General features: G+C 40.7%; 1 protein-coding gene and 1 non-coding gene across 3 annotated transcripts; both read left to right on the top strand.

Moving 5' to 3' along the window:
- Positions 1–1,076: 1,076 nt before the first annotated feature.
- On the top strand, positions 1,077–25,005 carry RNF149 (ring finger protein 149). Of its 2 annotated transcripts, XM_030476654.1 has the most exons (8): positions 1,077–1,769; positions 8,861–9,111; positions 12,062–12,130; positions 15,004–15,086; positions 15,558–15,654; positions 18,362–18,557; positions 18,934–21,020; positions 24,387–25,005. In XM_030476654.1, exons 1-7 carry the CDS (start codon positions 1,307–1,309, stop codon positions 18,990–18,992), a joined length of 1,218 nt encoding a protein of 405 aa, XP_030332514.1. In that variant the 5' UTR covers positions 1,077–1,306; the 3' UTR covers positions 18,993–21,020; positions 24,387–25,005. The 2 variants fall into 2 exon arrangements, with proteins under 2 accessions (XP_030332514.1, XP_030332515.1); XM_030476655.1 differs by lacking the exons at positions 18,934–21,020; positions 24,387–25,005 and adding an exon at positions 16,383–16,430 and having other exon boundaries at positions 1,190–1,769; positions 18,362–18,444.
- Positions 21,323–21,438, top strand: LOC115604638. The gene has a single exon (XR_003990361.1). It is a non-coding gene; the product is annotated as a small nucleolar RNA SNORD89 (small nucleolar RNA).
- Positions 25,006–26,187: the final 1,182 nt, after the last annotated feature.

Genomic DNA, 26,187 nt, shown 5'->3' with positions numbered 1-26,187 from the left:
GCCAGGGATGGGGCAGCTACAACTTCTTAGAGCAACATATTCCAGTGTCAAATTAGAACATGTTTGCCTTGGTGCCGACACAGAATAGAGCAGTTCACTGAGCTCACAGCTTTTGTCTGATGACACCTTCTTGTACAAACTAGTCCAGGCTCTAGTTAGACTCCACGTGCATCAGCAGCCACAATATATAATCACTATTAGGACGGTCATTACCTATGTTTGACAACATTGCTTGGCAACATAGGCAGCAATGTATTATCACACCACTGTTGACTGCCGAAGGAAGGTGTATAAGGTGTATGAGACCATTAAAAGAAGACTGGTAGCTGGTAAAAACAAGCGATCCATTTTGGAAGCTGGAAGAAGGTAGAGATGTCTTGCGTGAAAATATCGGTAAGACTTTAAATGCGTTTATGTTTTAGTAGAGGTATATATGAAATCTTTAATGGAAAACAAATCTGTAAAACAATGATTATTGAGTTCACCTCTTATATCAACACACTTTTTCTACCACTTTTTACGTGGTACTGAGCACCTTACCATTTTTCATCCTTCTGAAATGAGGTCCCCCCAGCCCAACAGCAGTACAGGTACCTTCTCTATCTTAGCTTGAGCTGCTGATCCCTGTCCCCGGTGTTACTGTGCCCCTTTCTACCCCTGGCCGGCCTCCAGCCACCCCTACTCCCCACAACCGCCAAATACACTGCACCCCTGAGGGCGGCTGAGGCGTGCCCCGGCGAGTGCAGCACTGAACTCATTAACTCAAATTCACGCGTGTCCGTGCCTGGACGGACGGACTGGGCTTAGAGGCGCAGGCCACGGCTCGGGTTAATGGCCATGCAGCCTCCGAGGCCTCCTCTGCGCAGGGCGGCCGCTGCGCGGAGGCGGTTTCAGTTAATCCCGGCCGCGGTCACCGGCTGCGCGCAGAGGGCCGGCTCCCTCCCCTCAGCTTGAGACCCGGACCGGCCGCCGGAGCCGAGGCTGACCGAAGACCTACAGCCCACCAAAGCGTGACCGCGCTCGAGCTTCCCAGCATCCCTCGGGGTGGTGAAGGCGGAGAGGACCGGCTGGGCCGCGGGGCGGAGCCGCGCATTCACGGCCGGTAGCGCAGGGCGGGGCGGCCCGGCCTCCGCCTCGCCATTAGCCGCGGCGGCGGGCGGGCTCCGCCCGGGGCGGGCAGCGGCGGTTACCTGCGCGGCGCGGGGCGGCCGCGGGGTAGAGCAGAGCTGCGGCGGAGCGGCGCGGCGTCGTTCCCTCCCGCTCCCTGGTGCTTGGTGGCGGGCCGCGTCGGTGCGGCGGCCGGGCCATGGTTCGCCGCGCCCGGCTGGCGCTGGTGGCGGCGGCGGCGCTGGCGGCGCTGCTGGCGCCGGTGGTCCAGGGCGCGCGGGCCTTGGAGTGGTACACGGCGTGGGTGAGCACGGCCTACGTGGAGCCGCTCAGCAACCGCACGGTGCGGGGCAACACGGAGAGTGGCCGCTACGGCGACAGCTCGCCCAAGGAGAGCGCCCAGGGCCTGGTGGGCATCCCCCGCGGCGCCTCGCCGCGGCACATGGAGGGCTGCGCCACCGATACAGACTACGACGTGCCGCTGCCGCCCGGCGGCCGAGGAACCCCCGAGGGCGACCCGCAGCCCTGGATCGCCTTGGTGGCCCGCGGCGGCTGCACCTTCAAGGACAAGGTCACCAACGCGGCGAGGAAGCGGGCGGCCGCCGTGGTCATCTATAATGAGGCCCGCTTCGGCAACAGCACCGTATCCATGTCCCACCTGGGTGAGCGGGGACGGGACCGGGCGCTCCCCGCCCTTGGAGGGAGGTTGGGAGGGGGGTGGCTTTGTCTAACGCCGGTGGGTCTGCGCGGGGAGGGATGGAGGTGCTGGGAGGCGGAAATCCCCATAAAAATGGTACAGAGAGACGGGTTTTTCTTTCCTTTCCTTTAAACCGCACTGGGGAAACGCCGGGACTGTCTTCTGTCTTCCAAGTTGCATCTCGGGTGTCCTGGAGAAGGTGTGTTGAAGCCATCGAAGCGGGTTGCCGTGTGACAGACCGCGGGGGGGTGGGGGGGGATGTGTGCGGGCACGGGTTCATTCATAGCTACCTTTTGGCTTTGTACCCTCTGACAGAACGGCTACAGCGGTGACAGGTAGGCCCCATTCCGCAGGCTGTACAGAAACACATCAGGTATCCTGAAGGTGCCTGCTGGTACCGTTGAAGGCATCAGCCTTCAGAAGCTGTTTGAAGGTAGCATTTGGTACAGGCTTCATTGCAATAGCTTCATCGTTGTCTCCTGCGCAGGTCTGTAAAGGATGGGAGAGAGAGGTATAAGCATCAGGTAATACTGAAACGCTTGCAGATGCGGTAGGAAACCTGAAGCCTAGGCAAGGATGCTGGCTTGGCTTGTCTGAGCATGGTGATCATCTATGGTCTACAGAAGGGATCTTTGATTTTTGCAGAGATAAGAACCCAGATGTTCTGGCACTGCAGTCTCAGCTTGGGCTATGACACTAAAGTCTTTCTGGGTTTTTTTGAGTGTGACAATGTCAGATGCTTAAAGGGGAAAAAACCCCTCAAAACTCTTCTATAAAGATCTGTTTGTATGTGTAGACTTCTGAGGAACTGGAAGGTCCTCAGAGGAGGATGCAGAGCAAACTAGTAAAAAATGCTGCAGATGCCTGTTTCAGATGGTCCTGGTACAATGAGTTTGTTAATGCCCAGACTGTCATTCCCACCTCCTGAGGAAGGGGAAGGGGACTTGGGTAAAGTAGGAACACAGTGCATGTCTAAAGAAAACAAACTTATTTAATATAATGAGCTGAAAAGTCTCAGGGAGCTGTTGCTTTGTAGCATGTGTATATTGGGTGAAAAACAAGTCCCTCTTCTTGGAATACCAAGTGGCACCGTTGTGGGGGTTGGAAGCGTGATTACCATCCCTCTTAGCCTGCTGCTTGCTTGGGTGGATCAGCCTGGCCCATCTCTTGTGTTCTTAATCTGCTGTGAAAGTGGAGGTGGGATGCTAGGTAAGGTGTACCTTTGATTTTGAGCCCACATGGCAATTAAGGTACTTTGCTGGTTAATACTTCTTTCTTCTTTACCAGCTGTTAGTTTCTTTTTCTTGCTGTCACTCTGTATTGGTCAGCAACTACAAAATTTTCCTTCATCCCTGTGGGAATTTTCCCACGTTCCTCTCCATGCCCCATCATAGCCTCTCATAAATCTAATTTACTTTTTGGTGGAATCTCTTCTTTCTCTTCCCACCTTATTTTATCAAATTTTTATAATTTTGTGGGGGTTTTTTTGGTGGTGTTTGGTGGGTTGGGTTTTTTTTCTGTCATCTCTGCAGCATAAAGCTGACAGCAGTTGCACATATAAACCTTCTTGGGCTTATGCTTAGGTTTGGACTTGCTAGTGTAGTTACATCTATCAGTGGTATAAAAAGAACTGCTCCCTCACTGCTGGTTGGTTGTTTTTTTCTTGAACTGGCAGAATGTGGCAGATAAAAGCTCTACCTGTGTAAGGTCTGCGATTTTAGTGTAGTATGTATACAAGAAGACATTTTTACTTATTTATACTGACATTACAAATGAACGTTTCACCACAGGATGGTTTGGATCAGGCAAGAATACAATTATATATCATAATCACTAGCTGTGGAGTCACAAATCTTTTGTTTGATGGTTGAAACTTTCAAACATGTAAATGTTTAATATTTTTCAGTGCACTTTGAATTTGAAATACAGGGAAGAATTACTGTTGTCATTTTAAATCTTGGATGGTTTGAAGGGGAAAGGGGAGTCTGTAGGAGAAAGGCAAAGAAGACTGTGGAAGGTAAACTGCATTTTATAGGAGCCAAGTTTGCCATTCCTGCGAAGGGATTTGTGAACTGACACATGAGGAACAAAACCTACTTCAGGGAGGAGTGCTGAGAATAAATACTCTGGGAAATCTGCAGTGCTGTAACTAAGGAGTGGAGTTATATGCATGAAGAACATTCGCTTAATGGATTTGCAATTAGTGGCACTGAAAATGGTGTGAGATGGAACAATGGTTATGGCTGATAAAGGTGCAGCCTGAATTATGTAAGGATGATAAATGGGTGACTTCTCTGATCTCAATGTTTCATTTTTTCATTCTTCTGGAAAAAAAAACCAAAACCAACAAACCCTGGCCTTGAGTTCCCACCCTGCCTCCTGCCAAAGGAAGTAATAGTGAAACAACTTCATGTGTGGCTGAGAAGGCTTTTTCCAGTGGAAGATACTCATTTTGCCCTAATGACTCAAGGAGCTTAGTAAAGTTATCGAATATGAATAGTATAAACTCAGACTTCACTTTTATGGGAGTATAGGCTTTGCAGGCAGTTTTAACTGCTCGTTTTTGGTGGTGGTGAACTTAGAGGCTTCAAATTCCTTCCCAAAACCAAAATAAGTAAGAAATATTGAGTGTAAATATTAGCTGAGAGTGGGTTGGAGGGGAGCCTGGAGGGGCAAGGTGTGGAGTATTGTGGAGAGCAGGCTAAGGAGAGTGAGGCTCAGTGTTGGTTAAGAGATTAGGGAGAGATATATTGTAGTGGTAAGAGAAAAGGGCCTTACTGGTTCTGTATTAAGCTTTATGCTGGGCATCCAGCCATTTATGAATCCCCTCTCAAGCTAGGACTTTGGATCCTGATCAGAACATAAGTTTCAAGATACCTTGAAGACTACAAAATAAAATACTGTTGTGCTTGATACATGGGAACAGAAGGAGGAGGACTGGCTACAGTAGTTTCAGATAGGTCTGGAGTAGAGCTCTGGTGCATGGCTTGTGGATTTAAGTGAAGCTTGGGACTTAACTTGAGTGCATTACTTCAGCTGTGTTAAGAAAATGGTCTTTGATTTGCTGGAGCTTTGCCAAAATACACCCAACTAGTTCTTTCCTTCATTGTTATGATTTCTTTTATGCAGGTAATTGAACAAAACAGATGCAAACAACTTTGTACTCAAGGCTCTATAAGCTCTTTGTCAGCTCCAAAGTGGCCAAGTTAGGGTTATCTTGGCATGTTCAACTCCTTGCTGCATTGCTTTCATCACTACCTGGGATTCTCAAGTGGTACATAACTTCTGTATTACTGAAGCTTTCTGTAGAAAGCTGTACTACTGTACAGCTGGTATTGTACAGTACTGAAAGGGTAGAACTGAAAGGTACTGTACTAGTGAAAGGGTAGAACTGAAATCGCTTGCTTAACTCTGGCAGTGACTGCATGGTGCTTATCTGCTATGTTGTTCTGAAGAAGCAGATGCTTACACCTATTTTATAGGTAAGAGTGCATACGTGTTGGAAACCCATATGGAAAGAGGAATGTGTACCAGTGGTGACTACTTGACTCTTCTGGTTACCCATTCTCCTTCTTGAGGCAGGTGAAAACACAATGTGCACCAGGGATTTGGTGAGATGAGGTGGGAGTAGATGGTTGAGACAAAGCTTGTCAACGGATTGTTAGTGTACTGTTATGTTTTTGGTAAAGGTCAGAGATGTTTGTTTGGACCAGGAGCTAAATAGAACATTCAGTGTTAATTGTAGCAGTATTAGTAGGGTGCTTATGCTTAAATAGGTCTAGGAAGGAACTGACCTCAAACATTTTTACCAAGGTGCTCAAACTGTGGGAGCTTTCTGGTGTTTCTCATAAGGACAAAAGCTAGAGTATATCTGTGATGATAGTGTTATGATAATGTTAATTAAAAAAAAAAAAGAGGCACATACCAGATTTCAAGTCTACCTTATTTCACTGGAGCATTAATCAAATCTAGAAAAGAAAACAAGTTTACTCTAGAGAGTTAGTTATTGCAAAATTAGAAGGCTATAGAAAGGTAAAGCCAACCAAACATGCTCTCAGCAGATGCACGTATGTGACACTTGAAGTTCTTTTATAAATGGGATTTGAGGTCTCTGAGTTGTGTTGCAGTTGAAGCTGATGGAATGACTCAACAGCATTTCAGTCTTTGAATAATGTGTTTCAGAACAGAAGTCTAAAATTAGTGAGGAATGAGTTAAAGCCTTTAGTCTTACAGGCTGCTCAGGGCAACTGTTTCTCTGAGACTGCTCTTGTTCCCTTTGTAATAGTGGATTGCAATTTTTTTATTCCTTCTGTCTTGTGACCTTCAAGGCCACCGTGTTCAGTTGCATGTATTTTTAATGGCAGGTTCATCACCAAGTCTTTAAAACTGTTAAAGTGCTTTTAATGGACATTTATTTAAAAATGTATGGCATACTCGTGTTCTAAAACTAGGTGTCAGAGTGTGTAGCAGCCATTGCACAAAAGTAGCCGGACTTCCATTTCAAGGAAGTAACTAGATGATAGTGGGACTTGCTAGTGACAAAACAAAGAAAGGCATTACTGATTGTTGTGGGGTTTTTGAATACTTCTTTGTTAGAAATTGTGCAGAGAACTAGATAGCAGGATTAAACTGACTCAGGATTGAGGAGAAAACCTTTATTGATTGAAAAATCCAGGCTGCCTCAAATCTTGAAGCTTTCTTTTCTTCCCCGAGCCTGAGTGAAACCACATAAATCTTTCCAGCCCTCCTGTACTGTTCACTAGCCATCCTTAGGCACCCATCCTGTTATTTGTAAGTCTTGCAGTTGATTAAGGACATAAGACCTAACTTCCTGATTTAGGTATGTGGTTAACAGTTCTCAGCAATGTGAGATAACTTTCTGCCTTAAGTTCTTTTCTTGTTAACTCCCTCTGGCATTGTGCAGGGTCAGACAGCAAGGAGTGTTTCACACACTCTCTGCTGAGATTCGTGAGTCTCTCTGGTAATGCTTTCATGCTGGTTCAGGGAGGAGAATAATACTAATTAGCAGTCTCTTAGTATGCTTGGACTTGTGGTGTCAAGTGGATCAGCACATTTTTGGTGAGTAGAACTAATTGGTGAAGCCTAGTTGTTTGTGTCCTGTTCGTCTTCACCTTTGCTGCTTTGTGACTCCTAATGTACCAACAGGGCAAAGCAATGCAAGCTGGCTGGGGGCTGCTGATGAGCTGAGTGAGGTGCCTGAGAGGAGGCACAAGTTGGGCCTTGCCCCAGCAGCATCTGCTTATTTGCCTTTCTATCCTCACTGGTACACTATCCTCATTGGTATACAAATGTGGACCTATTTGGAAAATCTGCTCTTCTGCTGGGTCTGTATCTGGCAGCCAGGTATAATGGTTCTTACAATAGGTGACCAGAAGTGGGATGGTTGTGTAAGATGAAGCTGAAAAAGGGCAACTGGCATTAAGATGGGTTATTCAACTAATAACTGGAACCTTTAATGTTTCATCCACAACAAATGGTCTGCACTTTACTGTGCTGTATACAGAAGTGAAACTTCTGTAAAATTTCCCTTGGCATAGTAGAGGAGTGGTCAGGTTGGTAAGGTGTCACAGCCAGAACCATCTCAACTAAAGGAGTTTGTTTTAAATATTTCAGACAAATAACTCTTTCTTAGTAGGAAGGGAGGTGGGTGAGTCTGGAATGCTGCACTGAGTTTTGAAAATCCCCACTTGATGTAATGCTATTAGTTAGGCAACCATTTCTTTTGACATAGCTTCTCGGTAGTGAATCTAATCCAGCCAGGAGGGAAAAAAAGCTTCAGTGGGAGGTCTTGTTGTAGGTAGGTAATCTTGTGGATCTCAAAAAGGTAGCTGTGACATGACAGCTTAGCTTTCTGCCTAGGAAAACCCCTTTCTTCTTTCTTCTTCCTCTGCTTTCTCTCTGAATAAAACTTGGTTTCACTTTTTCTCAGTGGTAGGAGTGCAAAGTGAGCTAAAAGCCATGACTTGCCAAGGACATATAGCAGTGTTGGTATGTACAAAGTAAGAACTACTCAAATAAAAATAGCATAGACCAGAAAAGGTGACTTGTTTTTGTGGAGGGTTTTTTTCGGGTTGTTTTTTTTTTTTTGGGGCGGGGGGTGTGGGGTGGGTGTTTGGTGTGTGGTTTGTTTTTTTTTTTTTTAGTGTTTGGTCATTTTTATCCCCCCCCCCGCCGGTGTTTTATCGTATAGATTGAGTGCTTTTGAGTGCTAATGTAATAGAAAAATTCTTTGGTTCCATGCTCCCAAGAGAGTCCTAAAGTATTTCTTGACAAGTCCTTGTCGTATGTCTCATTACAGTTTGAATATTTATTATTGAAGAATCGTTGCGTATTTCAGTCATAGACTCGTAGAATGGTTTGGGTTGGAAGGGACCTTAAAGATCATCTGGTTCCAACCCTCCCTGCCATGGAAAGGGAGACCTTCTACTAGACCAAGTTGCTCCAAGCCCCATGCAACCTGGCCATGAACACTGCCAGGGATGGGGCATCTGCAGCCTCTATTCCATTGTCTCACCAATGTTTAATGTAATTAATATTACATACCTGAATCTTTTTATTTTGTTCACATATCCAGAGTAATTGTGCTATGGATTCAGATTCAAATGTAATCTAATGTCTCTTCATGGTATTCACATACTGTGTCCGTCTGCAGCTGAAGTTTCCCCACTGACTAATAGGGGACCAGCTGTTCCGGAGTTGTATGTTAGAACTTCAGCAGCTTCAAGATGAGATGTGTATAACCTGTCTGGGTTTTTTTTGCATGGCATCCACATCCCACCTCACTGTGGGGAATGAGTATAGGGCCTTAGATAGTAGAGATGCATCTGTTGAAGTTTATCTTGTGTTTGAGAGTTTCATAAAGTAGGTTTACTAGCAAGAAACCTTTGTATCAAGTCTGCTATGGCTGAAAAAAACTTCAGAGGTTTTCCTATAAATTTGCTAGCTGATCTTAACTGAAGAGGCTCAAATTACCATCGAGCCAGAATGCCTAAATTTTTACTGTGATGACTTTTCTGTTTTTTTCTCCTCCAACAGGAACAGGAAATACAGTGGTGATAATGGTTGGCTATCCAAAAGGAATAGAGATATTGGAGCCAGTACGAAGAGGGATTCCAGTAAAAATGACTATTGGTGTTGGCACACGACATGTGCAGGAATATATTAGTGGTCAGTCGGTTGTGTTTGTAGCCATCGCTTTCATCACCATGATGATTATATCGCTCGCTTGGCTCATATTTTACTATATACAACGTTTCCTGTATACAGGATCACAGTTTGGAAACCAGGTAATTGGAGTTGATAATGCTTCAGAGTATTTACTGTCTTCTCATGTCAAATCCGTTGCCTGACTTTGCTTATTTATTGAAGCATCCTTGTAGATCTATGCTTTTTTGCTCCTTTAGTATCTGTGAATGCCACTCAGTAATGGTTATTGAGGCTAATAAGCACTGTGCGAATTAACATTGGGAGTTTGGCTAGTTATAATTATTAGATATTCGTAAATTCTTGGAAATATATTTAGCCACTTGTCAACAACTGAGTAAAGGCAGCTTCTTGTGCGATTTGTCACCTAGCTTAACTTCCTTCCTTTTGACAGTAAAAAATATTTTCATTCTTCAGTAATTTTCATGATGAAAGTACTAACTTCCCTAACTAGACTCTCTAACGGTAAGAGACCATGGTAGTTTTTTTTCTTTTTAAGACCCACAAGTAACGGCTAGATTTTTTTGTTCTAAAGCTTTACAGAAACTACTTTTGATACTTGTAATCCTACCACTCCACTATAGAGTACTGAATTGCAACAGCATGTGTGGTGAGATTCAGCGCTCTTAAGCTACATGGAATGCTGAGCATGGTGGGAGTACTGGGAAGATCAGGAAGGAGTAACTTGGCTCCATATTTGCCATTTCCACCTTCCTGCTGTTTGATAGGTTAGAAAAAGTAAGCTTTGCTTTCTCCCCCCTGGGGGTAATACTTCCTCACAGAATAATTTAGGTTGGATGGGACCTCTGGAGGCTATCTGGTTCAAACCCTTATGCTCAAGAGAGCAAATTACATGGATTTTTGAAAATACCTTAGGATGGCACTTCCCTGTGCTTTTCAACTCTTGCAAACAGGTTAGGTTCCTTCTATGGTCATCAGCTCTTCTACCATCGTTCTCTACTAAAGTTGCACTTGTTTCTTTGCAAGCAGTTCTCTCTTTTTTTTTTTTTTTTTTTTTTTTCTTTTTTCTTTTTTTTTCCCTTCTTTTTTTAATCTTCAGTTCAGAACAAAAAAAAGTAATTTCAAATGATTGGTTGTCATGTGGACTTCCCCTGCCTTCTGCTTGAACATGCAGATTCTAGCTTTGGGGAGGAAGGAATGGAATTTTTATTTGCCTTCAGGGCTCTAAGCTTTGATTTAGACTTAAAGGACTCAGGGAAAATGCTTAATTTCTCTTTTCGGTAGCTGAGGATAACACATGGGATTTCTGTATTGGTTAAACTTGCAATCTCCTTGAAATGTTGGTTCCCTTGAGTCTCTCTTACTAGGTTTTAAGTTTTAAAACTTACATTCTGAGAATACTTTCAAGAAAACAAGGTTTTTTGAGAAGTGTTTATAGAGAAAGGGGGTGTGGTTTTGTGTTGTAATAGTTTGAAGAAAGTTGCTTCTTCCTGTTGACTTCAGGATAATTCATGCTAAGGGAAGTTCACATGCTTTATGAACATTATGCTTTATGAACAGTAACAGTTCTAAGAGCTTTTTTTTTCTTTTTTTTTTTTTTTTTATGAATGTGATGTTTCCCAGAAATATGTACCACAGATTCTTAATAAATTTTGCCATTAGGCTTGTCAGGTAAATGCTGCTTAATTAAGTGAAATTGCCTAGCATTAGGAGGTTATGCCACTTTCTCACTTCTCCCTCCTAAAATGGCCATTGGAAACAAAAGCTTACAAAACTTTGCATAAAGTTTGAATATGTTGTGAAGATTTTGGTCAAGATATATCATTAGGAGTCCTAGAAGAATTTTGGAAACAAAATAACCCACTTCTCTAACCGAAATCTTATTTTGCTTGTCTTACTGACTCCAGTATAATTTGATCTTGGGAGTTTTAAAGCCATGCTTTAGAGAAAGCTACTGTGTAGCTGCGAAGTGAAGGTGAAGATGGGTGTCTTAAGATTTATTCTAACATCAGTTTAGCAATAAAACTTTGGAAGACCTCCTTGCTACTGAAGATAAAACAGGACTGTGCAAAAAACCCTGAGCTGACACAAAAGGTGGAATAGACTGCTGCTGCTGATTGTCCATTTCTGAGAGAACTTTAAGACTCTTTTTAACACCATAAAAAAACCCCAACCAAATCCCAGTTTTCAATGCTGTAAGTTTGTAAAATGCTATAAGTCATTGTAATTATCATTATAGAGAAAAGCTGCCATAATGGGGTTTTTTTATTCCTTTATGGTATTTCATCAGTGAGGATTGCTGCTAGACAGATCAACATCTGTTGATTGGGAGTGTTTAGTTTCTCAATTCCTAGCAGCAGCTAGCACTTTGTCTTGGAATACAGTACTGCTTTCTTTTCTTGCTTCCCCTCAAAGCATAATTAGGACTGTTACTGTATAGAAGTCCAGTGTGGTATCTTATGTCTGTTAAGCCTTTCTTGTCATCTCCTTTGCATAATGTGTCCTTTCAGTGCAAAGCTTTGTATAATGTGTGAGACAGTGTCTAACTGAAGGGAAGTATTAATAGCTACAAGCAGCCTTTTGACCTGGTGGCCAGCTGTAGGCTGTCCAGCAGGATTCCACATTCTCTTAAACTGGTGCAAAACGTACCATGTGCTTGCTCGTGGGCTTGACTAACTAGAAAGTCTGGTTATATGGCTCTTGTTTGGGCTCTGATTGCCTCCAAAGCCTACATTAATTTCAGTTTTCCTGTGCTGGAAAGCCCTTAATGCAGGCAGTCATGATATGAGGCCGCATATTTCAGCTTGGTCTGTATAGTTCTGCACCAGTTGAGTCCATTGTAAAAGCAGTATGCTTGCAGATAATGCTTGCCACTGTACCTTGAGAATGCAAGACTTGCCATTCTTCAACATCTGTGAACTGGAAATATTTTGTAAACAAAGTAGTTAGGCAGAGATTTTTTTTGAAGATGCATTCAGAAGACTTAGTAATGCACGTGGAAAGTATTTAAAAGCTTTGAAATCTAATTCTTAAAACTAACTTGTGTACTAATACTTAAAATCTTTATTCAAGGGACATAGGAAAGAAACCAAGAAAGCAATCAGCCAGCTTCAGCTGCATACTGTGAAACGTGGAGAAAAGGTAATTCAGTGGCTCTGATTATTGCTGTGTGATTTAAAAGCTGGTTTAATGTCTTTATAGAATTCTTATGACATAACTGGAGTATGACTTACAATTTCAGACTCATTTTATGGCCTTTGCTTAGAAGGCAGAATTTAAAATCGGAGAGTCAAATTTGAATTACTTAGCAAATGTAAGGCTGGTTTATTGCAAATAATATCTGATTATACAAAATGTTGCAGGAGACTATACGGCTGATACAGTAAAGATGAGGAAATGAATCTTTTCAGCACTTGAAAACATCAACAAGTGCATTGCAAAATACTTCCCAGGACCTATTGATTGCACAGTTGTTACAGCTGATGTAATTATTTTTATTTCTAAAAAGAACATCCATCTTTTTATTGATCAGAAGGCCTCAGAAATCTAAAAAGCTTTGGAAAATTAAAAACGTGTTTCATTGTTTGGCATGTGAAACATTAAGGAGCTGTATAGACTTAAAGCATAAATATTTTTGAAAATTTCTTAGAAGTACATTTCTATGTGTTGAAATAAAGCTCTTCTAAAAAATTAAAATGGCTTTCAAAAAGTTAGCTTTGATACCATGTGGCCTAAACTTATAGCTGTATTAGAATAACTGAAGTAGAAAAAGCCAAGGTTTTGAAAGAAAATGTAATTTTAGTTAGAGTTTTCAGGCAGCTCTAATCCTAGATGCTAAGTTAGCTTTTGAACTAGACTTGTGCCACTACATAGGCATTTTTTTCCCAAACCCTTGTCTTATTTTGTTAGTTTTTACTTAGATGGTTTTAATTAAGGACTGATTTGCTCAGATGAAAAACAAGGATTTTATTTATTTATTTATGTATTTTATATTCATGAATAAAATTGAAGTGAGAAAGGACACTTTAAGTGTAAGAACTGGAAAAGCTGTACTTGAGCAGAAGCTGCTCAGCTCAAGTCACATGCTGCAGAGTGTATGTCCTTCGTTCAGCAGACTGTCTTTGAACTTGCCTTTTTTCCTCTTATGCATTCCGCATGTTTAGCACTTTACAAGTATTTGTTACTTTTAGTTATATTCTAAATTCCATCAAAAAGTAATCTATTTCAAGCTGTGCACAGAGGTATAGTCATCCTTCTGTTCATACAATGGTGAGATGAGAGATCAAGAAAGATGGAGTTGAATCAAAAGTTGCGTAAAGCAGTATCAAAGCATAACATCAGTGTAGGAAGAAATGGATGTAATGTAGGAGGAAATGGATGTAATGTAGGAAGAAATGGATGTAAAAGAGCCATGATGAAACCTATGGTGAGAACCACAAGGAGGATGTTAAGCTGCTGTTCAGTAAACCTCTAAAAAGGATTTGTATTACAAGATTTTTTTTTTTTTTTTTGCAGTGTACCAGGTAGTTCCTTCCCATCCATATACCCTTAACTAAAGTAAACGGGGAAATTTAAGTTGTTATACAGTGTGCTGGTTGTAGCTATGAGTGCATGTTAAATAATACTAATATAGTTCTGCTTGGTAAATCATGTCTTCTAATTTGATTTGACTCTGCCTCCAATCAGCAAATTTATATAACTTACTGATGCAGAGGTACTTTCATTAACTAATGTAAATTTATCAGGAAATAAGTACTGTCTACTTTGTAAATGTACATTTCTTTAAATATTTCCTTTCAGCCATTTAAAAGAGTATATTTCTTTGATTGTGACCCAGTGCAGTCTTTCATTATCACTTCATTTGGGGTTGAGGTATTTAACTAAAAATAGGTCAATATTTTAAAAGTGTATTTGCTGTCAAGTAGATCTTTCCTGAGAAGCTTATGTGATTATTGTAAAATGGACACTCATTTGAGTATGTGGTACATATGGTGTGCTTGGACTTTGCCTCTTGTACAGAATAAAAACCAGTATTTGTTATAGAACAAGTACTTGTCTTAACTTTGCTTGTGTTAAAAAAAAAAAAAAAGTCTTAATTTGATTTACTTGGGAATTTAAGATGTTAATTATGTAAATTGATAGCATTCAAAGGAAGGGAAAATTTGCCTTGAACTTGAAAGGTTGCTTGCAGTACTAATTCATTTGAGCGTTTGTGGTAATCAAAGTGAAGTGCTTCAGTAAGCAGTAAACAAAAAGTACTTATTTTGTGGGGGATGAAAGGAAAGAAGTTTGCCTTCTGTCTGTTCTTCTAATACTTAACTTTTATACGACCTGAAGGCTTGCATCTGGAAATATCCATCATATTTGCACTGCAACTATAAGCATGTCTTCAAGATGACAGCAAGACCTGTTAGGAAAGATATTTAACCCTTAGCAAGAAACAAATTGAGGTGGGGAAATACAGCATTTTGATTGTCTCTCTGGTGTGAACTTGGAGAGAAGTTTTAAACCACCCCAAATTGCATACTTCAGTTCTCTTCTAGCTAGCATGTGGTAGAAAAAAAGGGAAAAAAAAGAAAGTGGGGAAGGGGTTTGCAGTATTTACCCCAAGAATACCTTTCTACTTAAGCACTTGGAAGTCTTTGGGACCATCAGTTAAGAATTAGGTTGTGCGCTTTTATCTGTGCTGGCCTCTTAAAATGTCTTCATTTTATAGTTATTTTAAACTGCAATTTTACTGGGCTCCTATAAGCAAAGCCAATGTTCAAGGCTTAACAAATTAATTAAAGTACCTTGTACAGCTATTTAAATTAGAAAATCTGTTTGGTTGCTTTTAGTATTTGATATCACTTGATCAAGCCACCTCTTGATTTAATCTTGAATTAAATGAGGGAGATAATTTAATTTGCTAAGCCATTTTATGCATTTTACATTATGCGAAGCTAGCTATTGCATAAAGCTTGTTTTGTAATGAAATATGGATGTAATGCATTTAAATGTGTTGTCATATTCAGGGTTTAGATGTTGATGTGGAAAACTGTGCTGTGTGCATTGAGAACTATAAACTGAAAGACACTGTCCGAATTCTGCCTTGCAAGTAAGTTGCCATAACTATTCTTTCCTCTTTAACATGTTTTCCTTAAGAAATATGTGATGAGCTTTCTGTAAACACTTCTGAAACTCTGGTGTCAGAGCTGAAGCTGTGCCATCTGTATGGCCTGTAGATGTTTGAAGGGCACTTGGGAGACCATGTAGCACTTCATGTTTATGCAGGGAAAAAGAGCAATTAGGAGAAATGTAGGGGTGAATTAGAGTTTTCTTAGGGTAGAGCTGTACACTGTTGAACTGGTAACTGTGGTGTCCTTGTGGTTAGTATCTCTTCTTTCAGAAGGCTAGCATGGAAGAAGATGCTTCCAGAGCCATGTCTGTCCTAGTAAATTAAGCTGTAACTAATTGTCAAGGTTCTGAAGGAATGAGTTTCTCTTTTAATGTAGTGACTTGCATGTTGTTTGGAGGAATAGTATGTGGCTTTCATGGTAAGTTCTAAAAGGGAATTTCTTTTCTTCAGGCACATCTTCCATAGAACATGCATTGACCCTTGGCTTTTGGACCACCGAACTTGTCCAATGTGCAAATTGGATGTTATCAAAGCTCTGGGATACTGGGTATGTTGCACACTTACTTTAACCTTCATGTAGAAGTACAGTGCAGGAGGCAAGACTTCATGTAACTGTTAAGAGTGAGAACAGTTCTTACTTGGTAAGACCGAAGAAGTTGGGCAAAGATGCAAGAATAATTGAGAGAAAACCAGAAAAATAGTGGAAATGGGTGAGAGCTTAAACAGTGTACCAGGCAGCCTTTGAATCCTCTGTCTACTCTTCTGTGATTTTTTTTCCTCTATCTCCAGCTGATGGTAGTAAGGAAGTTGAAGCAAAGGTGAGGCAATTAGCCCAAACTGTGAAAATACAACTTAATTCAATAGATCTAGAGCATATATTCGATCTTGAGAACTGCGATTCAAAGGAAGAAAGTAAGTTTTTCTATCTTGAGTGTTTGCATACTTCCACATACACCCAGTATGTTATCCCTATAAGTGAGCCAGTACTTACAACCTTGCTGAAGACATTCACCAGGCATTGGTTAAGTAGAGAAAATGATGTGCTCTCTTTTCTTTCTCACAACACCAGAAAAGAGAGATGAAGACACAGGCGGTAGGTTACTTGGTCACTGTTGGTAAATAGTCTTGAGTTCCACTAAAATGCTATAAGCATGAATCTCTCTCTCTTCTACTCGTCTACAGAGATCTTTAGAAAATAGAGGTGTTCCTTGGTTTCAGGGACCTTCCATTTGTAGACTAGGTCTGTGTTTTGACTAGCTTTTCTCTTCGTTCCAAAGACTTAGCAGATCTATGGAAGACATATGAATTACTTTTTTGTCAAAGGTGACAATACTTGTGCTATGTAATATGTGTATATATATATATATATATATATACACACATACCAGATTGTGGCACTTTTGTGTGTTGAGTCATACTATACCTAAGAGTTTCAATCTTCTTGGCATGTGAAATAGCTATTACTACTTTAATATTGTTACGTTAGCAGCTTATTTTTTGCTCACTTTGAATTCTTGGATTGATGTAACTTGTGTTACATGCAAAAGGATATATCCGTTTGTATACCTGCTGGAAGCTGAAATACTAGAACCTTCAGAACAATTTTATTCCCTAAATTCATGCTGTGGCAGAGGATACTGGTGTCAAACCTAACTGGGAGGAGTAATACTTCCTCTGCTTGTAAGGCAGAATGAATTTTGGAAAGCACGTTAAGTGGGATTACATTAAATACAGAAGCCTAGTCCTTTTTTCTAATGGAATAGGGGAAGCGTGTCCTGCTTATGCATCAATCATTCATGTTCCACTGAAGCTAATGTGGGAAATCATTCAGGATTTTTTTTTCTAGCTTAGCTTTCAGCCTGATCGAGGTTGCCCAGTCTAGTATGTAGAGTGATTGTGTGAATTTTTTAGTGATGTGAAGGGGAAAAAAGTGAGAAGAGCAAGGCAGCTTGTCAGCAGTGTGCTCGCTGAGTGACATAACTGCAGACAAGAATGTGCAGCCTTAGAGAAATCTGCTAAACCTTCTGCAAAGAGGCTGAAGGCTCTGTTCAGTTTTATGGAGAAAAACACTTCAGCTGCTTCAAAAATTTTAAAGGCTTAAGGTAGAAAGAATGCACAAAGTCCTGTTACGTGGCTTTTGTTTTGTAAAGATGGACATCACTGATCTAGTTCTCCATTATGCTATTTCTTATGAGATAAGAACTGCAGTTCAGCATGTCTGAGTGGTTTGGTAGAGCGCTGCTGAATCCTGCAGTTTCAGTGCTTATTTAAATGCCTAAGTTTTGGAAACTAAAATTATTAATGCCCCCTGCCCACATATAGAGATTAGAGATTCACATGTGTCTTAACTTATGTTCAATTGTAGCAGTTCTATAGCTTATTAAAATTCAGTACATCTTAAAATGCGCTGCTTTGGTGCTAAAGAACGAACCAGCCGAGAATTTCTTAAATCTTAAGATGGGCCTTTGTTAATTGTTTGAGGAGGGGAAAAATCCTCATTATGAAGCCCACAGAATAGCTACTTGTACTGCAGTATACTTTCTTAGGTATAAATAATGTTTGTATATCAATGGCAATGGCTTAGTGAAGGTGGTCTGTTTAATTTTAGGAAAAGAATTGTGCGTGTAGGCCATTGAATTAACTTTCAGAATGGATCAGAAATAGCTCATGCTATACAATAGGTGAAATAAATTAATTTGGCTGTGCTGCAGATGTTTTGTTCCTGCAGTGAGAAGCCAGCATATTTGCATTTTTGGAACAGAATCAAAGTTAGGTCTGGAGGTAAGGAGGAGGGAAGTTTGTTCTGATGTCAAATGTTTGCTCACCCCAGTAAAAAAAAAAATCAGTCCAAGTTTGCCCACCTACAGTAATGAAAAACAGGGGCTTCCACAAACTCATAAGGGACCAGTAGGTTTACTCAGTGAAGACTTCGTATGTGCTGAGCCTGCTTCTGCCCAGACTGCAGCGATACTGTTGCTAGAGTGTTGAAATATTCTATCCAAACAGCCGGCTGGATTGACGACTCCTGTTGCTGCTCTTGGCTTTGGGGTGGTTTTGGAAAAGTGGCTTTTCTTTTGCTCAGCTTCATTTCTTTGCAGTCAGACAATAACAGTGAAAGTAGAAACTGCTCAACACTATACCCAGAGCATGTAGATCTTTTTTCCAATAAGTTGAGGTTACAAAGTGGCAATGTGGAGGAATGTTGATGCCTAATGGTAGACGAAAGTATCAGTTAAAAATATTTAATTTTGAAGGGGGACCCTGAAGATGTACTTGAAGTTCCGATACCTGAATCAATAAGTGGCAGTGTTTCAGTCGGAAGTCTGAGTATCGCTTTACAAGATGATGACAGAAATGAAGTAAGCGAATTGTCAGCTTCCTCCACTAATGAGTCTGTATTGCAGTGCACCAGTTTAAAAGAGGATGCAGGTGAAACTACAGCGTTACTTGGTAAGTAATAATTTAGTTTATCACTTGACAATCCTTAATGCCATTCTCTGCATTAGAAGAAGCCACTTTCTATCTGATGTTAATAGTGTTAGTATTGCAGTGCAGACCAGACTGGGTGATGTTACTACGGGTCAAAAAGTACAAGGAGGTAGACTTTGAGAGAATTCTATTGAGCTGGAGAAAACTGGTCTTGAGAGGGCAAGGCGGGGAGAGATGTCAACAGTGTCATAGGAGGATTACTTACCCAGAGAATCTTGAGAACCTTCGATACATATGAATATGAAATTTGTTGCCAGAGTTTAGATTAGTGTAACAGCTAAAACATACTAAAATGGTAAATCGACAAACAATTTTTCTTCTAATTCCTGACTTTTAGATGTGGATGTCAGTAATAACCGGCATGGAGAACATCTATCTAATGGAAATTCCCACTGAACTGCTTTGTGGAAGATACCTTGAATAGACTGTTGAAGAACTATTATTTTTTATTTAAATAGTATGGACTTTTGTCTAGTTAATGGAAAAAATAACAATGTAAATTATTTTACCTTTCAAACTTTTCTAGCTGGTGTTCCAAAAGGGCTAATAACTAAGAATTTTGTACGTAGGAGGATTTTATAAAATCTCCTCTGGATGTCTCATCCTAAAAAAAGATGCAATAACCCTTTTTCTGTAAGCATTGTTACAATGTCATTGTGTTCCAGAGGGCTGTAACAAAGATGAAGACTAGGCAGTGAAAAAAAAATATAGGATGTTTAACTGGTAAATATTTTGGATGCACTATTTACATTCAGTATGTACACATGGAGAACACTTACAAGACTACAACCATTCAAATCTTCTGAAAGTTCTGATCTGTTGTAATCAGAGATGAATATTCTTAGAAAAGACATAATACGACCTTGAAGGAATCAAATAACTTCATGGATGTGTTGCATATCCTTTTTTTGTCATGAAAAAATTGCTAATTGCAATTTTCCGTACATGTAACAAATACTAATTTGATCTTGTAATGTGTTCTACAGTGAGTGGATGCTGAGAGCAAAGGAGACTTTCTCCACCTTGCTAGCTTTTTATACTGAATATGGCAGTAATAGGTTGTGCTAGGTGGTCTTCACGTGCTGAGCATGTAGACTTATTTAGGTATATGCACACTGGTTACCTCTTTCAATCTTAAACTCAGTAGAACAGAGGTAAAGGGCTAATTATGGCTAAAATATATTTATTAGTCTATTTATAAGAATTTACTTAATTCCTTCTTATTCTTGTTCCCATCCTGTCCCACTTTGTTATGTACCAATTGAAACTGTTTCTTAGGCTCTACGAAGTTTGGTTTTGGTTTTTCCTTGTTTTCTTTTCCTTTGCATAAGGATGCTGGAATTCTTCTCTTGGGTATTCCACATCAGGAGTTTTGGCTGGGTTTGCCATTAGCTTTTATTCCTTTCTTTTAGATTAGCAGTATTGTGCCTTATAGTAAAACACTTAAGAAAACTGAAGCATCTGAGAGTAAATATAAACCCTGGCATCTCCCACTATGACCTCTTATTCAAATATTTATATACTGTAAGTGGTATAAGGAATTGCTAAGCTGTTTTGTAAAGAAACATGTATATTTAAAACACTACTTAGTAAGAGTGTTAAGTGAATTGTTTAGGATTTTAGCATTGTCATGTTATAAATAATATGCTACATTCCTCAATTTTCTTTTGTAAAGCTGTTACTACAGGTTGCTTGAAATGGTGTCTTTTACTAGACATTTGGTTTAGAGTGCTTTTTGTTTTTAAAATGTATATTTGGAATGTTTTTAAGAAAATATGCAATTCTTTTTCTAACTTATATTGAGCTTCAATAGAAGCAATAACTTTTTTAATTTTAGAATGAATGTTCCAGAAATGTCAGAGGTTTCAGCTGGGGAAATACAATCTGAACTTCTACTTTGCAGAGCAGATGTTTCGTCCTAAATTTCCTTCCAAAAATTCCTATCAACGCCTGTTTTAAAGAAAGATAAATCTGCCTCTTCCCTGTAGGGGTGTAACTTTTAGGTTTACCAGAAAATTGTCAGGTTGTAGTTCTGATGTCACCAGCAGGTGCAAGTTTTTGTGATGCCTTTATCTTACTAGAAGCACATGAGAATGGAATATGACTGACCAACCATCTCCAAAACTGAACAAATAAACAACCCACAACTAGACCAAACAATGTATAGGGACACATATGTCTCCAAAAGAAGCTTACCAACATTTCCAGAACTGCCTTTTTAACTGTCTCTTCAATAGTAAGAAACTAAGTCTTCTCCCTCTTCCTTAACACAAAACTGAACATTGATGTAGTAAATGTTGAGAGGGTTTAAACTCTAGCTCAAGAAGGAACCAAAAGGCGTTACCAAGAGAAGTCTTGTCAGTCTGTGGATTGTGTCTTGCTGATACCTGCAGCACAGTATTCATGCTGGAGAGGAGAAATGTGGTAAGTACTTCAACTTTTATGTAATACCTATAAAACCAACAGCTTTTCTTAAGGATCAAAACTGGGATCTGTCAGAAAGCTGGAAGAAGAGCTGAAGGCTCTTTGCAAACCAAAAAAGTGTGCTTACAAAATGTAAAGTGTACTGACAGAAAAATACCTGAATATGAAGATTCCCAGGGTATGTTTCTAATGGTGATGCTGTACCTGTTTCATTTCAACCTGCACAAGAGTAGATACAGTTGTTTCAGTCACATTGGTTTGTGCGTAGTTCATCTTTGCTATAGTTGGATCTCGGAAGGTCAGCTGAGGAATGATGACAATAAAAGGCCGAATTGCAGTGCCTCCAGCAAGCAGTTTGCTCTCCTTGGAAGCACGATGACAAAAGTCTTCCGAAGCGAATCATTAGTCTGACCTCATTCAAAAAGCTGACATGTGTTAGCAAAAAGAGTGGTAGGACAAAAAGTACAGGACAAGAAAAAGACCATCTAGGGAGCTTGAAACAGCAGCAGGAGAGGATTAAAACCGTGAAGCTCATGACCTACTGGTACAGCTCATCTAATACGTAACTTTAGCGTAAATAGGTGTGGGCAGCTGTAGGTAAATACAGGTTCCCAGACTTTGTTGGTCTGGACCTCCTATGTTGGATCAAACTGGTATTTCTGGTTTCTTGCACTTCACCTACCAAAAGCTTATATGAAGGCCAGAACTAATGAGTCTTTATTTTCCCCCGCTATGAATGTTTTTGCAGGGTAGGCACCTTGTGACTCCCTTCCCTACACTTTGGAGAATCTTTAATCTGCCTCTTCTGCTTAGCTGATGTCCTGCTTCATGTGGGAGCTGATGCTGTGTGCATTCTGGGTTCCTTCTGTGTTGTCTACCCCCACACACACACCCCCTCCCTCCCCCCCATGTCCTGATCTGTTTTCTTTTCATAAAACATGCAGGGACTTGTTTCAGAGACCTCTGTGTCTTTGTCAGATTTTGCTGTAATGGGGCAGAGGGTTTCTCACTTAGAGGCGTTTTTATGGTATGATTATACAAAGCTTAAAGCACAGTGCCCACATGAAATGGACAGCCCCTCGTGATGGTAAGTCAGTTGGGGAATATCCATAACAGGACTAGGGGATGTTACTGTTGTAAAATAAGTTTTGTCAGTGTTGTGTTCACTGGTGTGGCTTTGTTAGTTCTAATGTTTACTTTTAGGGGAGAAAACTCATAAAGTTTGAGTGCTTTCTTAAAAAGGAGCAATGAACATGTTAAAACGGGCTGGTGATTGAAGACTGGAGGCCCCTCTTTGTTCAGAAACTTTAGTTTATTAGTAGTTGACAAATGCCAAATGGGAAAAGAAATTTGATAATAAGTAACTGCTTAAACTAGCAAGAAAAAATGAACTCTAGACATTTCAGATGTAATGTAAATGCACATTAACAGTGGGTTTAATTTCTTGCAGTACCAGTTTAACTAGAAAATTAGAGTTTTCTTTTACTAATGACCACTAATCTGGATTCTTCTTTGGCTCTAAGCAATGCCTGGAGGAGATTCTGCACATGTACTAGAGAAATTTTATTAGATAGCAGTAATTCCTTCCCCCTGCCCTTAGCACCCTCCCTACCCCCCAAGTATGTGAATGTAGCCCAGTAACCTGTTGCCAGTAATTAGTGCTAGATTCTGGAGGTATGCCAGAGGAGGATAATTTAACTACATTGAGAATGCTTTTAATCCATCCTGACTTAATAAATTTGGCACCAGTATATTTCTGCCAAAGCTGGGCTGTTACACTTGGGGAATTCCGGTTCTGTGCCAGGGTGTAACTGGCACTGAGAAACACCATTGCAATGACTTTGTCAAACATGCAAAAGCTTTATTTTAATCACTTCTTGATTCAGGAATGGTCTTCCAGGTTTTCTGCCCGGCCTGCTAAGCTTTTCCTAAGACTAGGCAGTAGTAGTTGTGCAGAGAGGAGCCCAGCAACCTACAGTGATGGTTACCCCACTTCCTATGCCCTGTGGTGTTCATAGGATCACAAAATGGCTTGGGTTGGAAGGGACCTTGAAGACCATCTAGTTCCAACCCCCTGCCATGGGCAGGGACACCTTCCACTAGATCAGGTTGCTCAAAGCCCCGTCCAACCTGGCCTTGAATGCTGACGGGGATATCTGAGGCAGAGGCAGTGTCTACATTTGCAGGTTGTGATGAGCTTGATCAGAGGCAAAAGGTGTTGGTATTACATTATGATGGCAACAGATAGGATGCAACAGGTTGGGCTGATTATTTAGCTGCCGCATAAAAGCAGGCTTGTCCTGCCTAGACACAAGTCTAGACATGCAACTACTGTTAGCAATACCAACTGTACTTTGAAGTATACACCAGTAGGTTTAGAATGGCTTTCTAAATTTGTGGAGCATTTTTCAGTTGTTGCTACAATTTGTGATAAAACATGTTTCTGTTACACCTTGACATCCCAAGTGTTGGTAAAACTAGGAACTCTTCCTCAACAGAGCCTTTAGCACCCTGAATCAAGACAGTAATGATGATATTGTGGCAATGGTTAGGTGGGTTGTAGGGGCCTTTGCTTTTCAGGTGGTTTTTCTTTTTTCTTGGTGGGTTTTTGAGTGGAGAGGCTATGTGCGTGTAGTTTTCATTGGTTTGATTCTAAGGACTTGGCACTGAGCACTGGTTTTGTGCTGGAGAAAGATACTGAGATCAATAAAAATGTACAGACTCAGCAGCTCTACTAAGAGGCAGAACTGAAATCTAGTAGAGGAGTCAGCTGGCAGTATCTCATCAGCCTAACCTGGAGGGAATGGAGTTCTTGGTGTGGGCTGCTGGGTAAATCAAATGTGTTGGCAGCTTGACAAGGGACTGTTGTGTTTTATATGTCTCTCTTCAGCTACCAGGCTGGGTGAGACTTTGCACAATGGCTTGGACTGATTTAATAGCTTGCTGTTACAGGAAGAGATAGACTGGTTCTTCCTGGTTTTTCCTTTCTGCTCTATTTACTTTGCTCTATTTTGCATTCAGTTTAAGAGTGTGAGATGAGCTAATTCAGCTTAAGTGACAGAAAGTTCAATCTGTTAAAGCTGTATTTTAACAAGCTCGGAAACTGAGTATCCTTACTGGGCAATTCATTGAGTTGGAGAGCTGGGCTAAGGGGATGGGGAGCTGGGGTGAAGGAGGGAAGAGCAAGACTCTCCCCTTGAGCAAGCTGAAGAGATGCAGTTTTATAATAGGACCATGGTGAATTATGATTTCTAACATGGAAGATGACAGCGTTTTTATTTTCGAACCAGCATGGCTGTGAAAATTGTAACACGATTTCCATCCTGGAGACTGATCTTTTACTAGATGTGTTCTTTTCTCTCACAGGTGATGTGTGAAGATTTGGGAATTGGAACTGTAGATTAAACATGCACAAGTCGAGCTGAAGACTTTTGGGTTTTGTTCAGTGTGGGTCCTGATCTCTCTCCTCAGATATCCTGCTGTATTGCAAAACTTGATTTGAGAAAGTTTTAAAAGTAGAATGTCTCTATAATTGCATGTGTTTGTGTGAAGAATACATTGCCTGGAAACTGTCCATTATACTTCCATTGGATCTGAAGCTACTTTTCACCATCTGAAACATGGTAATGATAGTGCATTTTTAAATAGCATATCCTTCTTAATTCAGAAGAGTAAAATAATTTTGCGTTTACATCATTTTGTTAGTCTGAAGCTTAAGTCCAAAACTTTGAAGCCGGTTACTTCTACTATAAACATAACTGCAGAGAACCATTTGAACTTGCTAGTCTGTCAACAGCTATTCACAATCAACTGTCTTTTATGCTAACCTTGTACTTAACTTGGTTGCATTGTTTGGATTAAGCACTGGGCTATGTCTTTTCCATTGTGTATGTACAACTGTAAGAATGTCAAGTTATGCATTGTTGTTATAACTTAATGGCTAAAAGCTCAAATTCCATAATAAATTATACAGACCTTTTAAAAAGCAGTGTCTGAGAATCTTGCGGGTTTTGTTTTCTTTGCTGTACTTACATAAATGGATCTAAGAGACTCTGCACTAGCACAAAGCAAGCTTAACTTCATGCTGGGCAGTCTGGGGGAGATCCTTTATATGTTGTGGAGTTTTCCCCATGTAACCAGTACCTGGGGGTGGTAGGTTAACCATGGCTTGCTGCTCCATGCTCGCCTCTCCCCTGTCCTCTTGAAGATCAGGGAAAATAAGATGGAAAAACTCAGTTTTGGACACAAAAAACAGACTTGAAGATTATTTTTAAATGGTGATAACCTAGGGTTAGAGTAGCTCAGTAGAAACAAAGACAAAACTAAAACTACCCTTCTTAGGCTCAGCTTCACTCTTCTACCTCTCCCTTCTCTGAGTGGTGGCAGGGGAAGGAAGGTTGGTCTCTGCTGTTCCTTCCTCACCCCTTTTTCCCTGCTCCATCATGAGCTTCCCTCCAAGGGGCTGCAGTTCTTCAAGAACTGCTCCACTGTGGCCCCTCACTGTAGGGTGCAGATTGCTCCAGGGTTATCACAGAAGTGCCACCAGCCTGGCAGAGGGGCTTACCTGTGCCCACCTGGTCTGGCACGGGCAGCCCTGGCCTCTCCTCACAGAGGCCCCCTTACAGCCCCCCCCACTACCAAAACCTTGCCACATAAGCCCAACACACATTTAGGAAAGCACAGCTCACCTTTCCTACTAAAACAAGCAAACACTGCTAAAACATACTGCAAACTCAGTAACAAGTTTGAATGTTTTCATCAATGCACAAGGCTCTGAAATTATTATATTACAAAAGGTACCTATGATAAAATCATAAATCTGATTTTTGGTTTTTTATAGTTACAGGACAAATCCAGGGACTGGGGAGTTATGTCAGTACAACTCAAGCAAATAGTGTGAAGAGGCACAACAGCCAGGCTTTTGCTATAGTATCGTAGTAGCAACCTGGCTTTGGTTTGGGTTTTTTTTTTTTTTTTTTAACAAAGCTTAAATTCTTCTAACTTAATTCAGTAAATCATAAGGTAGAGTGCAATGCCTTGAACCAGTTGTAATTAGTTTTCTGATGGAGCCCATTACTTTGTCATAAGCTGCAGTACTAAGGTCCAAACAAAAGCCTAAAATCCATGAGAGGTTTTTTCTTAACCATGTTTTTAAAGAGGGGGTATT

Source organism: Strigops habroptila, chromosome 2 (assembly GCF_004027225.2).
Source record: "Strigops habroptila isolate Jane chromosome 2, bStrHab1.2.pri, whole genome shotgun sequence".
NCBI classification, from domain to species: domain Eukaryota; kingdom Metazoa; phylum Chordata; class Aves; order Psittaciformes; family Psittacidae; genus Strigops; species Strigops habroptila.
This window is presented reverse-complemented; position numbering and strand designations above follow the sequence as displayed.

What these genes read in the sequence shown, in the direction of transcription:
- RNF149 (XM_030476654.1), top strand. Translation starts at nt 1,307, where the DNA reads ATGGTTCGCCGCGCCCGGCTGGCGCTGGTGGCGGCGGCGGCGCTGGCG. An exon ending in GATCACAGTTTGGAAACCAG is followed by an intron (nt 9,112 to 12,061) that starts GTAATTGGAGTT and finishes TCTTTATTCAAG; the next exon opens with GGACATAGGAAAGAAACCAA. An exon ending in TGAAACTACAGCGTTACTTG is followed by an intron (nt 18,558 to 18,933) that starts GTAAGTAATAAT and finishes CCTGACTTTTAG; the next exon opens with ATGTGGATGTCAGTAATAAC.